The following is a 15700-nucleotide window of genomic DNA, read 5'->3' on the forward strand; positions in this document are numbered from 1 at the left end:
AATTCTAGTGGATAGCTAAACAATAGCTTTATGCAAGTTAATTGCTTACTGCCGATATTAAACACACGAAGTCGGATATTGCAAATACGTATATGACGTGCATAAGTTTTCGTTGAATGAGTAAGAATAGCCTATAAGACGTAAAAGCTTGTCACTTGTAATATACCGCGCCAGTAAATGATTTTGTTACATTACCCAAAAGAATACCGGAGGATGTTTACAGCTGATCTGATCTAATGTTAATGGTAAGAGACTTGACCAATATCGCTAGTCTATACTAAATTTACTCATAATTTTAAAGACCTATTAACACTGGACACGGTAACAACGCGCGGGTTAGAGAAAAATAGAGCTCACAGTATTTTTTTATCGCATAGTATCGCACTCGCGTAGCGTTTATTGCAATGCTTGAACTGTGAATCAAAATCGGTTCACATAGTTTGTTTACTTTAATATCTAATTATTATTATTATTTTGATGATACGATTTTCGTTTTCCACTTATCACGATGTGCATATTTGTTTTAAACATTAGGCCTAACACATAATGCGGCAGAGTTATAAGCGAGTGCGCGTTAGATCAGACTACCAAATAGGATGTATATTTTTCAATACGCAAAGAAACCAAAATACGGACTACCATAGAACAGGCTGAATGGTCTGTCTTACAAAATAATGTGTCATTACAAGCTTCCTTGGCAGGTATTGCTTTGATGTTACCGCCACGTTGCTAATGATCACTTTAATGATCCTCGTTTCTGTTAACACCACATTTGTTAATTTGGTTCTATTAGGCTAAGCTTTAATAACGATAAACGAATCTATCATAAATGATAATTTTGTGATGATACAGGAGATCTAAGATAAGTACAGTACATCAAGCGATAGATGGCAGCAGATATAACGCGTTCACCAAAAATATTTGCCGATGAGGGCGGAAATGTATTTCAGGTCGGGTAAGTGGTAACTGATAGGCCGATATCGAATACCGCACTTTCCGCTCCGCTTTCAAAAACTGTTTACCGGTACTGATCCGTATATTTGTTGATTACGGTATATTATAGGCCTAAACATCGATGGTATTGATAGAACATATAACGATGAAAATGAAAATAATATTTACTGTATGGTAATAATAATAATAATAATAATAATAATAATAATAATAATAATAATAAAATCATGGAATAACATTACATAATCAACAACAATAACAATAATAGGCCTATTATAATGATATTATCTAATAGAGGTTAATAAAAAAAATGACAAAGCAACAACACCAATAATAATAATAATAGAATATTAATATACTGATAATAATAACATATATTTTGATGATGATAGTGATATACTAATAATAGGCCTAGATAATATGATAACAACAGCAACAACAATATAATACATAGTATGAAAAATAGTAATGATGAAGATATAAGGATAACAATTGTTGATGATGATGATAAAAATAAGTGTTGTACGAGATATTGTATTTATATACAGTACCGTATGTAATAATTCAAATACAAATCAGCAGTCAATTGCTTTAATTTTATTCAAATGTATTTACTGTACAAAAAACTGTATTAAGAGGATAACATTTCTATTTCAATTGGTATACTCTCATAAGTCGATATCTATCAGACACAAACACATTTGGTTATTAAATATTATGTGACACTAAATTCATTAAGTACAACGTTACACATACCAATAAAGTACATTAGTGAAATAAACCACGCCATCTATTATAATAGTTGTATGTATTATATACCGTAATAAATAACTAAGGAATAATAACATTTATATAAAAAAGTGTTTGTGACATAACTCAAAATATCAGCAATAAACTGGTATTATAAGTCCATCAGTTAATAGTTCCGAAAGGTTTTGGATTGATTTCAGTGTGTCGCATTAACTCATGAATATTAATATCCATCGCAATTGCAGCTGTGCGGAAAAACTCTCTACCACTTCCACAACGATAACCGTTGTGGCGCCCTCTATATACAATACTGGAAACATCATTTGGACAAAATTCCTACATCTTTGTCTAATTAGTAATTATAGTACATGTACATCTCCTCAAGCAAACTCAATTTTATGATCACTTTAGGCAGCTAAAAATCGACAATTTGGCTTTACCTTAAAATACCTTGCCAGGAGCCTGGACAACAACGCGAAATTAATTAGATACTAGTAGGGTCTGAATTTTTTTATGTTACTAACGGATTGTCATTTCCTAACTTACGATACAAATATATAAACCGATAAACTGTTCAACGAAATATATTTGTCTGAAAAAATGTCTATTCTAATGTATTATGGCACATATTGTTCTACCAAACCAAATAAGTGTTACAAATATTTGCATTCAGACGACTAAGGTACCAAGTAGAATTACACTAACGTGTTATTATTTAATTGCAGACATTATTAGCAAAAGCAGACATAAGACGGATTATTAACTGGGTTAATTTACCTTTCCGGGGTGCCATCAAACCTGGCAACTGACCAACCAGTAAAGGGCCAAAAACACGCGCGTGTCTCGCGCAAAGCTTTCGATCCCAAAAACGCACATCTTTACGTACGGTATGTTTTTACACTGACGTTTTGTGACGTTTTGTGAACCTTAGCAACAGTATCGAAGGGGCGGGGCTTAGCGCAAAGGTCCATTTACCATAATATTTATACTTTTGTGTATAGAATATTTGTAGGGAATGCGTTACGAATCGGTTTGATGATTCCCTGACGAAGTGGTGTAGAAACTGCGAAGCTTATCAAAGGTATGGAAGCAGGAAAGAAGATATGAAGTATGTGAGCCACCATTAACATCTTGTACACGGTCTCAGTGAATTGGATAGCACCAAAGTAGTGCACGGTAACTATAATATCCATTGGGCCAAGCAGTAGAGTGAACGATAAAGCCAGCATAAACAGCAGAGAAGTCACCTGAAACAAACAGAAACAAATTAACAATGAGATTGTGGACTTTATGCATGACCTGCCATATTTTATGCGCGGATGCACTGAAAAAATAGTTGAATATATCTTTAAACAACTTCAGTCGATGATTTTTACTCACCTGATTTTCGCTCTTCACATTTGAATTCACGTCTATGGTTCCTACAATGAAAGAGAAGTCATCTTTTAGCACCGCATGACCGTTGCTGCTATTCGTGTTGCCGCACTCATTGAGACGTATGTCGCCATTTTCCGACTGATTATTGGAGTTGAACGGCTGTGCCTCATCATATTGCCGTACGTAAGAGACCGTTTCCGTTGACATCGCCGAGAAGAATTTACGACGGTAAAAATACATCAGAGGGTTGACTAACCATAAAATAATAAACGGTACGGCAAATGATACTATGAAATGGAATGTATGCCACGTGATCTGCGAACGCCAAGTTGGAAACTTTGGTCCGCAGAATTTGTGCCCGTAATAGTTATCAACACTCTGTGGGGAAAGAAATACGAATGACCAACGGGTTAATATTTCTAGCTTAGATACTGAATGATTGTATCTATAATTATACACTTTTTCGTTTTTTTTTTTGTTGTTTTTTTTTTGTTTTAAAAAAAATTGAATTCGCCTTCAGGCTGGGGGTCCCTAGTGTATAAGGGAAACTTCGGCACCGAGTAATAATTTCTTATGAATTGAATGATAGCTATAAAATGTTATAACATGATTAATACTAAATGATTTTACATCTGTATTTTTAAATCTGTTTTAGCGAGCTATCTTTTATTCTGCTGAAGATCATAGACCAGGAAATAGGAAGCCGATATAAGCTTACTTCAAGAACGTCGCCAAAAGAGCTTCGTTAACACATAATAAAAGTTTATTGCTGTGCTTTCTTCCTGTTAAAAATTTGAATTTGAAGGATAACATTCAATACAGTGCAATATTAGGAAACAACTTCCCTTAAATTTAGCTGCGTCACAACAATAAATCACACAAGTTTAAATAAAGTTTATCCCTGGGGAAATAAAACCAAAACAGGGACTGTAAATTCAAATATAATAATGACTCTTTTCTGTTTATTTGAATTGATTTATTTTAGGCATATCTGTCTCTGGTGCCGAGGCCTCAGGTATTATATACTTACCTTACTTACCTTTGCAACACATTCCCTGTTTGTATTTTTACATCATGTTCTTGAAACAAACTCTTGTATTAGACCGTAACAATAATTATTATTAAATTATATGACCTTTTTTAGAAAATTACAAGTTTTTAACGCACATGGAAAATTGCCGTCGGAATACAGAAAACGAGGGAAATAACGGCGATGATGCCGACACCGATAGCTGATTTATACTTTGGGTGCTCCCTGAAACTACGCTTCATCACACTATGCGACAGTAGCCTATACAAAGAGAGAAACTGTAGTTTAATATAAATGGTTTTGGCTAATTACGTACCATATCTATTGTTTATAAATTATATTTTAGCATCAATTACAATTACTAGGAACTTTACGCAAGAGTGGACGGGAGCCGTCGACAACAAGAATTCAGGTTTAGCGCTCAAGTTTTGACTGTGGTTTTCACGCTCTGATGAGCACAGAAGCCCCGTCCTGTTGCGTAAAGTGCCTGGGAGCGGTTGGCGCTATAACGATTGCGATTCTGGCTCAATCTTGATGTTGGAGGTTTGAACCGTCGGAACTTTGCTTGTCTCTTCTGGCAAGGCAATTTAACTACGTATGACTCTTTCCAGGGAGTATAAATGGGTACCTGGTAGAATGTTGTGGAATTGAATGAATTATTTTGTGTGCATTGAATTGCAGTACCACTAAGTATACTACCCTGGAAATATAAAAAAATGGTTGCGTTTTTGTGCCGGTTGCCAACTTAATAGATAAAATAACCAGGGACACGAAAATATCAATAGCGCCTGTGTACATGGCAGGGACTAGTGGATTTGAAGTCTCTAAATCCGAGCACTCACTGCGCATGCGTCGTACAACATATCCAACTCCGCTCCCTAGCTGTCAGCGCTAGACGACGCGACACCGTCTGATGATCGAGTTCTAGGCCAGATGGCCGAAATCCAGTTTGCCGAGTGTCAGTTTGCCGACTCAAAATCAAGGAATCCCAGTTGGCCGAAACCCAGTTTGCCGAACCCAGTTTGCCGAAAGTCAATTAAAAGCAGTGAAACATTAACAGCAGCATAAAATTCACGGTGGAATATCGGTAGTCTCTTACTCCTACCATGGACCTGTCAGTCCATGTTCTTACCATGGCTGCAACTGCATGACGGGGAGACGCTCGCTTGCGCTAGCGAAAAGACATGACCTATGGCCAGCCTGATTGAGAATTTATGCCTTGAGAAGCCATTCCAAAACACAATGCTATCACTGTGTATTAGTAAAATAAATAGTGGCTTGTTGACATAGTTTAATGATTCTTTTTGTTCTATTCTATTAATCAAATCAAATCAAATAAATCAGATAAAATGTCCAATAAGCATGTTCATTATTAATATATAATTTTCAATTAAGATAATAATAATTAGGGGCCTATATGCATACTTTAAGGAAATAAATATATCAATAATAATCTACAAAAATACACACATGTGGTGCCCCATAAATTTTCCGACATGGGGCCAACTTCGGTCAGGGTCCCAGCATAATTCTCTGGCAGGGTTGACAGTTTTTTTTAGAAAAGTGGTTTTGGCAATCAAAATAACGTTACAGATAGGCAAATTATTATACAGTATTTTGGCCGCGGCCGACAACCTCGTAGTTGCGTCGAGAGCGCGGGAGGGTCCAGGCTTTCCCGACGGAGGGGATGTCTCCCTTACCCCGCTCACACCAGGCTTTAATATTATTAAAAGGCTTGGACGTCTGTGTTAATGACGGTCATAATATTTACTGTACTGTTATTATATTTACTGTTATTTTTATGTTTACTGTTACTAGACTTTATTAATATTATATTTAATGTAAGGAATGTCAGCAAATAATTGTCTTCTCACTGTCCCCTCCTTGAGATTAAAAAAAATATGACCAACGAACATTTGCTTATTGTGTCCCATTTCTTTGGATCGCCTTACCCTCCCTACATTCATTTAGTCTCAAATTCAAATCAATATCACTCCATCTAGTCTATACTCTGTGTTTCTACGTTCATATCTACATTATCTTTTTATTATAAAAAAAATATTATTAAAAATCATAGAAACACAGATCACGGCATCTGATCATGCAAACAGGCAATCGTAAAAGTACAGTAGGTAAAATGATATGTTCTATAAACAATATATGGTAATGTAATAATGTAGGACTCTAAGGCTTACACTAGTTCAGTGTGATTATTATAGTGATTGAAATGTCATTAATATAAAGTGATTGTATACATAATTTTCATGAACTACCAAACAATCGTCTGTTTTGAAAAGCAATCTGAAAAAAAAAATACTACAATTTTCGTGATCGCTCTAACATGCCTATAAAGCCTTAACAAACACGTTTGTATCCAACATGACGACGAATAGCTGCTAGGATAGATTTAAGTTTCTTTGGTAAACAGCTCACCAAGTCGGTAAGGCTTGGGGACTAGCTTTTGTCGAAACACGAGTACTCCCCGCGTCTCCCAGCAACCCTAGTTTAGTTACTGGACAGGTAACTATTTGGGTCCCAGTACGCAACCCCCACCCTCTTTTCTACCCGACCGTAGATACGTCACTGGCATTAGCAGTTTAAAAAAGTCTATCTTACCGTTACGTCATACTAACAGAGCAATATTTCTTAAAGGTTAAATGGGTTTATAATTACATAGATTACTTCAGTACTGGATAGATCATACCTGAAGAAGTGGCTGTGCTGGATTGTCCGCAGAACGCTGACACAGAACCGACTTCACGATGGAGACATTCTGACTCCACATCAACCTCATGGTGATGCGTAGTGGAGTGCACAACTAAAATTATCCTCTCCCGTAGTAAGTAGGCCTACTCTGCCGGGGCGCATTATTTTTTCCCCATACAGTTCCGACAGAAATTAGGGAGGGCACTATTTAAGGTCATTTAGGTGAACTGATAACATGAATAATTCATGCATGCTTGACACTTCTCGCAAGTCACGAAAGTGGCGTGGTGTTCGCTGCTTGTGGAATATGACAGCTACGGCGTTGTTAGGGCATGGAGGAGTTAGTTTAGAAACTAAACTAATTCCTCCATGGTTAGGGTAGGCCAAAATCTCTTGGTAGTTGGTCGAGAAGCAAATGTATACAGTCGATACATAGTGAACTACCGTAATTGACTATTTCTGTAATTACAATATCCCTATTCCTAGGCAGTGTTTACGTACAAGTACCTACAACATGGTCTTTGAAAGTATAAAAAGGCTAGTAGCGTTGAATTTCTGGTCGATCATTTGAGAGCGTAAAGCACAGTTCCGCAACCTATGGGTCGCGACCCAACGACCCAATGTTTGGGTCGCGAAAAAAAATTGATGGGTCGCATAATATCTTCAGATTGTGAAAACTTTACTTAACAAGAACGAAGACAAATTAAATTACAGTAAACGAAAGTGCAATTTAAGTGTGACAAGTGTGTCAGCTTACTATTTGTTATGAGTGCGTTATCACAGTTTCATGTTTGAAATACTGTATACATCAAAACATTTTACTTCAGGTATGACAACATTAAAGTATTAGTTTTGTTCATTTCAATGTGTTAGGCTTTCAGCTGCAAATTATAATGAGAAAACATTTTTAAATGTAATGTATCTATGTCTTCGCATAACCCAATAAATCTCTGGCAGCACTAGGAATTTGTAATAAAATGTCTGTTAATCATTAATTTTTAAACATTTTTAACTTATTGAAAAATTTGATAACTTACGTGATTTGGTTAAATGAGTAATCCAATGTTATATTTTAATTTCTATGGCTTTTAAATAGTGATTTTGTGGGTGATAATATCTTTTATTCAATTCACAAAAGAATCAAATATGTCTCTTATACACATCTAGATGTGTATAAGAGACAGCATATACAGAGTTTCCCAGTGCCCCCTGCTGCCCATTGAAATGTTCAAAGCAAAAAATCATGCTTAAAAATCACCTTATTTTGTGAGCTAGCTCAACTTCAATAGGTAGTTTTCGCCGCACCTGCACTTTAACGTTAGTTCCCAACATGCAACACAATCTGTCTCTTATACACATCTGTTATATTGGTGTCTGGCAAAAACCGAAACCGGACCAGTCGGACCGCTTCCGACGCCCTTGGGCACGCCGGCACATGATGACTATATATGGGCATATATCTGTCTCTTATACACATCTAGATGTGTATAAGAGACAGGGCCTACATCAATAACTTTTGAATTCTAATGATACACATAGCACAAACTGGTACGAAGGTAACAATTACTGTCTCTTATACACATCTGGTTCTTCCCGCTATCCCTCGCGCGTTAAAAACAACGGACGTTTTAATTAATTAGGGTTCGATGGGTCGCGTCAGACTACTTGACATAGGCCTATAATTTGGGTCGTGGGCTAAAAAGGTTGCGGAACGGGGGTTAAATTATGCAATACTGCTATACTGCTGATTCTAAAGGATAAACGTTTAGAAATGCTCGGACACACAGGTACTTCTCTATGTATTGTTTTAATGTTTGACTTCTTACAAACATTTCGTTCATATTCAATATGAATAAAGGCATAGACTATATAGCAAGCAGGTATTATAAACACTAATTTTACGATATTCACATGATATAACGTACTGTTTAGGCTGTGTCTACCCAATTAAATATTGAATAGCTTTATATTTAACACGATCAAAATCAGATGGAAGTAAAAATAGCTTTCATTGATTTACAGACGGTTCTACAAATATCCCTAAATGTTACCAAATGAATCATGCAAAAGAATACAGAAACGCTCACTGTCTGTTAATAGGCAGGGATTTTTTTTCTCATAAAAAAACAAAACTTTTAATTGTAAAATTGTAAGTTAACTGTGTCCAAAGTACTAGTAATTTGTTTTTGAGCATTTCTAACGTTCTTCAGAATCAGTACTACTAAGTAATTGCTACAACACACGCGTCATACTGTAAGCCTAATATTAATATCCAACTTTACAGTTAATTATGGTACGGTACGCAATCTAATTATGAATGGATACAAATAAAAACTTCGGTGTCTGAGATTAAAACGCAAAAATCACTGATAGTATGGCTCGGTGAATTCAAGTGGTGAGCAACAAGGAATCCCTTTTGATGGTCTTTAACAAATTTTTTTGTTGTGACATTCGGTTTCGCCTATATACATAATTGTCGTTTTTACATTTAGTTCAAAATAGTAGTGTGCTGCGCTTTTGCACGACAGTGACGACAAATTCGGAAAACTTGGTTCGGCAAACCGGGTTTCGGCCAACTGACACTTCATGTTTTTGTTGAACTGAATTCGGCAAACTAGGTTCCGGCAATTTGGCCTATATTTGGCAAACCGGGTTTCGGCAAACTGGATTTCGACCAACTGGTCGGATACCGATGAGCGGCATCGGCATCAGCTTCTTGGGACCCATACCAACCAAAAACATTGCTTCGCTTGAAGAGTACAAAGGCAAACTGCTCGCTTTCGTGACTAACAAATACTTTCGGGACACTTTAGTGCCACACAGCTCCTGAACATATTAAAATGAAACAAGACGCGGACTACACCGTCTAAACTTCTTTTAAAAGCAAAAACGGCAAACTAAATGTGAACTACAGTATATACGCCCAGCCCAAACCTGTAAAGGCCAACTCAGACAGCGTCGGCCGACGCAGCCCGACGCGCGATTTGTTGTCGCGTCGGTCTGTGTGAGTTGAACGCAGACGCAATGGTGTTCGTCGGGGGCAGTCGCGTAGTAGAATATTAAACGTGTTTAATATTTCTCACGACAGCTTAAGACTGTCCCCGACAATAAATCGGGTCGGGCTGCTTCGGCCGACGCTGTCTGAGTTGGCCTTAAGAGGACGCAGAGGTCATTCCACAACATTTACTACCCACGACCTAAGCTACTGAAGTTTTTGCAAATCCGTTCTTTCCCCGCACAAGCGTGGAATGAGCTTCAGCAACATACAGTTTCCCAGCAAGACGAAGTTAAGTTTAAGACAGTTCTCTTGCAAGACCCATCCATCCAAAACAAAATTGTAATTAATTAAAATGCAGTCCACCCTCATCGAACCTCCGGTGACAGTCTAAATTCCTGCATGGAATCTTTGGAGGCTGCACATACCAAGTACCAAATATTAAAAACGATCCGTTGCGCGAGTGTCGTTACGATGCGTTCTCTATAGAATCGCGTCGGCCGACGATCGTCGGGCGCAGTGACAGGGGTGGTGCCAGCGGGCCCCGTCGGGGAGAGCCCCCTCCCGTCCTGGAGAAAAAGCACAATTCTTCGGGGAGAAAAAAAATTGTATATATTTTCTACATATTAGTAGACTTTAAAATCGATTAAATAAGACTTTGAAACCCCTAAATCGAAACCTTTTAATTGAAGGTCGACTACACCCACTTTGCTTTCGTAGGGGAAATCTGATCCCTCGTCGGAGACCTCGCCCGCACCCCCCGTCGGGCAAATCCTGGCGCCACCCGTGCGCAGTGAATGTCCAGCTTAAGGCATGATACAAACGCCGGCCGTAGAGTGCAGGAACCCGTGTCCTATGCGCCCTTATTTTAACTATTGAGAGTCGAAAGAGGGCGTGGAATCACAATCTTTTTTCGGTGTTCTAAGAGTGTCAGGATGTAATACCGTACCCAAATGAAATAATGTACCGTATAACATGACCTTATTTATTGCAACCTACCTTATGATGCACATTGCAGCCAAACTTATGCACGTGAAAGTAATCGTCATCATGTGGACAAACGGAAGAAATCTGCAGAGAGCCGGTCCAAAAGTCCATGAAACTTTTATTACATGGACTATAAAGAAAGGGATCGTAATATTCTGAATGGTCAGTGATAACGAAATGGCACCAAGCATGTACCAGACGGCGGCATTCAGAGCTTTGTTGCGCCAAACAGACAGCACGATGCACAGGTTTCCGGGAAATGATATCACGATCGTCAATATATACATGATGAGGTAGGCTTTCGCGTCTTCGAAAACCACGTCATGGCTGATATACTCATATTCACTGTAGTTGCCATAGTAACCTGAAAAGGAAACAATTGATTTGTAGATAAAGGATACCTAGTAACATTATCCGCATGTTATCCTTGGTGGGATTGAATGTAAAACTGTCTTCTTCACCGATTTTTGTCTGCGTTAAACACGCAATGGTATGGTAAGAAATGGCAGGACGTAAGGAAAGTAAAGTCACTAGTGGAACAAGAAAACTAAAGGGGCGTAACCATCCCATTTTTCCACATTTTCCCCCCAAGATTTTAAATATTCAAAAATCTGTATCATTAACCGCTCCGGAGTTTTTCGTCAACCACCCTTTTTGTGCTTAGAAATATCAGTGCATAACACATCAAAATTGTTTTTTCCCACTCGGATCCTGAGCTGAGTGCCTGACCACGCGGAGCTATGTACACAGCCACAGTGTATAACCACAGTAGAACTTTAAATTTAATATCTACAGAATTGATCCGAAAGTTCGGAAATGCGTCCTTTCATTGAGTTTCGGGCGAAGTACTTGTGATGTACCACTTTGAATCTAGTAAAATGGGATAGGTTTGCAGCTTTCCTTCTATCAGCGAGTGATTTGATTTAATCCTAACTTGGGCACTCATAAAAGCCAATGATTTATTAAAAGTCGTGCCCGAGAACTTTGCAAACATTTCTTACTATAGTAACAAGGCACTATTTTGATCACCAATTTGTTATGAAAACACATTACTAACACTCATTACCTAAGAATTATTTACCAACGCTGGTCAACATAACAAACACCAACACTCTACACGTGTTGACCAACGACCAAAGACACTCCTTTATAATACTCGTTACTAGGATAATATTAACCAGACATTTCACTATTAGTATTTACCAACACCAATTTTAATCAATATTCCCAAAATATTTCAGTCAATGTACATTGTTTCGTTCCTTCTTTTATAATAAATTATATTCACACCCTTTCTCTGAAGGTTTATTCGAATTAAGATGGAGACAATATGTTTTTCTCAAAATAATATTATTATCATCCTTTTATGGGGCGCCGTTTGAGACATTGAACAACAGAATGCCTATTTAAAGACATAAATAGCAATGTCCCTAACGGCGCCCCGTACCTCTTGTGTGTGTCGCAAACTCAGTGTCACATAGGCCTACTTTATTATTTCCTGGCCAGTTGTGTCTCATACGCGTAATTGTTACCTTCGTACCAGTTTGTGCTATGTGTATCATTAGAATTCAAAAGTTATTGATGTAGGCCTAACCAAAATATTTTTTTAAAGATACTATTGGTAAATCAATAACGGATATATTCTTCACGATAGGAAGTTTTAACTGGTGCCGTATTGATTTAAACTGTATGTGATTTACACAACGGAAACACTGCGATCCTTATTTACCACAGTTTATAAACTAGGCCTGTAATTTTCAGTAAGCCGACAACATCATCCGATGAACCATTGTGAATTTATTTTCTTTCTCTATTAATGTACCATACGCATTGCACACACATTTTTAAAATCCGTTACTTATTAGCATGGCTACCGATACTCTTCTGTACTCAGTAAGAATATTTTAATAATGCTGTGAAATTAGTACGAGTTTTAATATTGTAGGGCTTAATTAAACTGAATTCAATCTAAGAAAATACGAAATGTTTCTGTTTCACAATCACAGTCGATTGGGCCTAAGGATTAACTTTGATATTCCTGCTTGGTAAGTGTGTCTAAAGTTGCTGATATGACATCACACTTCAATCCAGGCACTTATTTATTTACGATATTGTATATTAGTCTGTTCAGTTTTTATTAATTAGTGGATTAATTATTTTTTCTTTTGTTCTTTCATTCACCATTTATTTCATCATTTATTCACGCATCTATCCATTTATTCGTTCATCCATTGCTTTTTAATTTGTTTTTATTTATTTACTTTAATCATTTAGCCTATAAGTAATTATTTATTTTATTTATTTATTTGATATTAAACATTTTGATTATAATATTCAACATCTTACGCACCAAGCAACAGCTCCATAAATATATAATATAGTTGTGACTTTATTGGTAAGGGGCTCGCCTTTGAAATCCATGGTCCCCTGTTTTGCCTAAAAATAGGCCTATCAGCAACACAAGAGGCCTCTTTTTCGAAATATTAGATCCCTAATACAAAAACTGTTTAGGATGGGACCCACATATTAATCCTGGTAAACTTGGTGACCCGACCTCTATTTTCCTTTATGTTTTACATTCGAAAAGGTGTGGCCGGGGCCGGCCCGTCCCCCTAAATTCGCCCAGGCTATCTGAGAAACAATAATTTTTAATATTCATTACAGTACTGGATACGTCTCTTAGAAAGCTTGTAAAGAATTAAACATTTCTAGATTGTATTTAAAAATGTGTTCCCTTGAAAACCTACGTCTATATTTTTGTAAATTTGACAAATTTTGGCGACCCAAGTAATTTCTTTCGCCAACCAAAGTTGGGTCATGATCCATAGTTTGAATGGCAGTGTATTAGACCACCCTAGTTAAATATAGTATATGGAAATAGCACTTACTGTACTCATCAAAGAAGCTCGCTATCCAGCTCCCACCGTAGAATTCCCAGTCACCGTCCTCCATCTTGTCGCTATACCGGTTGTCTTATCCTGTCTTTCTTCAAAGCTCCCAGTATATATAACGCCACTGCTTCAAACCATTCATCAACGATAATTCTTATCCAGATACAGTAGGCCTAATAGAAGTCGAACCTTAAAGCTGCTCGTTCCTATGAATCAACAGATAGATGCGATTTTTTAATGATCACAAATAACATTTATATACGATTGGCGCTTTGAGAGCTCCCCGTCAATTAGAAGGTATTGATAACAACCCCATTTCCCGTTTTTAGTGGAAGGTAATGTGCTCTGGTAATGAAATATCCCGGTATAATGGAGCTGCAGCCGTGGGGCTTTTAAACACTCCAAGTCAAGTTTTTTAAAGACCCCTTCCAGTCAATCTGATATTTTACCTCATTTTCATCCAAATATCGATGTGGCACTTATTAACTGGTCTGGTTATGAGGAGTTATTAGCTAGGAGACAAATAATGGCATTTTCTGGCAGGGAAGCCAGGCCCTGGGATTAAAAACATTAAAAAATCACATTGTGCGAAGGTCGCACCCCAAGTCATATCTCGTTATTGTTTTTGCTATTTTATTTTTTTATTGCTAGGCCTATAGATAATTTTGTTGTTATTGCTAAATTTTATCTAGTAATTATTATCATTATTGTTATTGCTACTATTTCTATTGTTTATTATCTAAATAATAATAATTATAATAACAATTATTATTATCATATTAGGTTTATGTTATTATTTACAGTTAAAGTATAATCATGATTATGATATTGCACAACAATCTAGATACAGTACTATCCAATGAATTATAAAGCGTCATCCGCGTTTATTGAATAGGCCTACATTTATTTACATATCTTTAAATTGTAAATACCGTGATATTTATTTATTCGCATATTATAACATACACACACCATGTCAAAGATTGTGGTTCTGTTGAATGTGCCACTATAACAGCAGGCCTATGTTAAGTCTAATGAATTAAAGCCTAATGTTTAACATAAAAACATCGTTTAGAAATACAGGTAAATACACAATGGAGTGAAATCAAACATAAACATTGTATTTATTCGTACACATCGTCCGACCTTAAAAAAGTCAAAGTGGAAGGTGGCCATTAACGTCTAATTTACGAGACAAATACTGAGCCTGTCATAAATGAGGCTATGGTTTCACTGACTAACGGGTTATTAACTAGAATGTCATTGAATCAAAGTATACTCGTATCTTGTCGAACCGACTATAATAGCTAATAAAATAAGAGTACTTCCGTATAGGATTCGAGCCTAAGATCTCATCAACGTACGAACTGTTTTCAGAGACATCCATTTTGAAGATGAAGCCATGCCAGAAGAAATCTGAAAATGCTCCCAGACCATTAAGCGTTGCAGTTAAGATAACGAATCGTTTATATAGCTTATGTGTTCTTAGGTAGGTACATGTGTCAATGAAACGATGTCTTCGAAGCGTGTTGTTAAATTTCATAAACATCCTATGCCAAATAAAGTTTGACTGTTTTTTGTTTTTCTTTTTCGCGACTGTTTCCTGAAACTAAATCACCATTTCCCACAAATACACTCGATTTTTTGACTTTGCGACTTTTGAAAAAATTTAGAGAGTTTTAGCTAGGAAATGATGCCGAATTTTTTGTCTTGTAGGAGCTCAATTTCTAGAATGTTTGTTTTTTGGGTTTTCTCCATTTCGCAATCATTTCTAAATTTCGTGTTGGCCATACCTAGTTCCGTAGAGCGTGACCTGCATCCTATACCAGGTCGTTGCTTTTAGGAAACAGGAGGGATGGTTTGTTCCGGTGTACAATACTGTACTTAACATGCTTAAAATGAAATGTTAAGATAAGGTCATATGTGTACGTATGCCCTTACCATGATATTCTTAATGTAATCGTAGGAAAAGAATGTGAATGATATAATATATATATATATTTACCTTTC

General features: G+C 36.8%; 1 protein-coding gene across 2 annotated transcripts in view; it reads right to left on the reverse strand.

Moving 5' to 3' along the window:
* Positions 1–1536: 1536 nt before the first annotated feature.
* LOC117105732 (neuropeptide Y receptor type 1-like) overlaps positions 1537–15700 on the reverse strand; it is a 22245-nt gene continuing 8081 nt past the window's right edge. For both annotated transcript variants that reach the window (XM_033246986.1, XM_033246987.1), the window contains exons 2-6: positions 13688–13896; positions 10812–11163; positions 4249–4372; positions 3085–3459; positions 1537–2951 (exon numbers count right to left, since the gene is read on the reverse strand). In XM_033246986.1, coding sequence (XP_033102877.1) covers positions 2688–2951; positions 3085–3459; positions 4249–4372; positions 10812–11163; positions 13688–13751 — 1179 coding nt within the window. In that variant the 5' untranslated portion in view covers positions 13752–13896 and the 3' untranslated portion in view covers positions 1537–2687. The remainder of the gene's footprint in view (positions 2952–3084; positions 3460–4248; positions 4373–10811; positions 11164–13687; positions 13897–15700) is intronic.

Source organism: Anneissia japonica, unplaced genomic scaffold (assembly GCF_011630105.1).
Source record: "Anneissia japonica isolate Jap-2015-1 unplaced genomic scaffold, ASM1163010v1 scaffold287754_len4335492_cov202, whole genome shotgun sequence".
NCBI lineage: Eukaryota > Metazoa > Echinodermata > Crinoidea > Comatulida > Comatulidae > Anneissia > Anneissia japonica.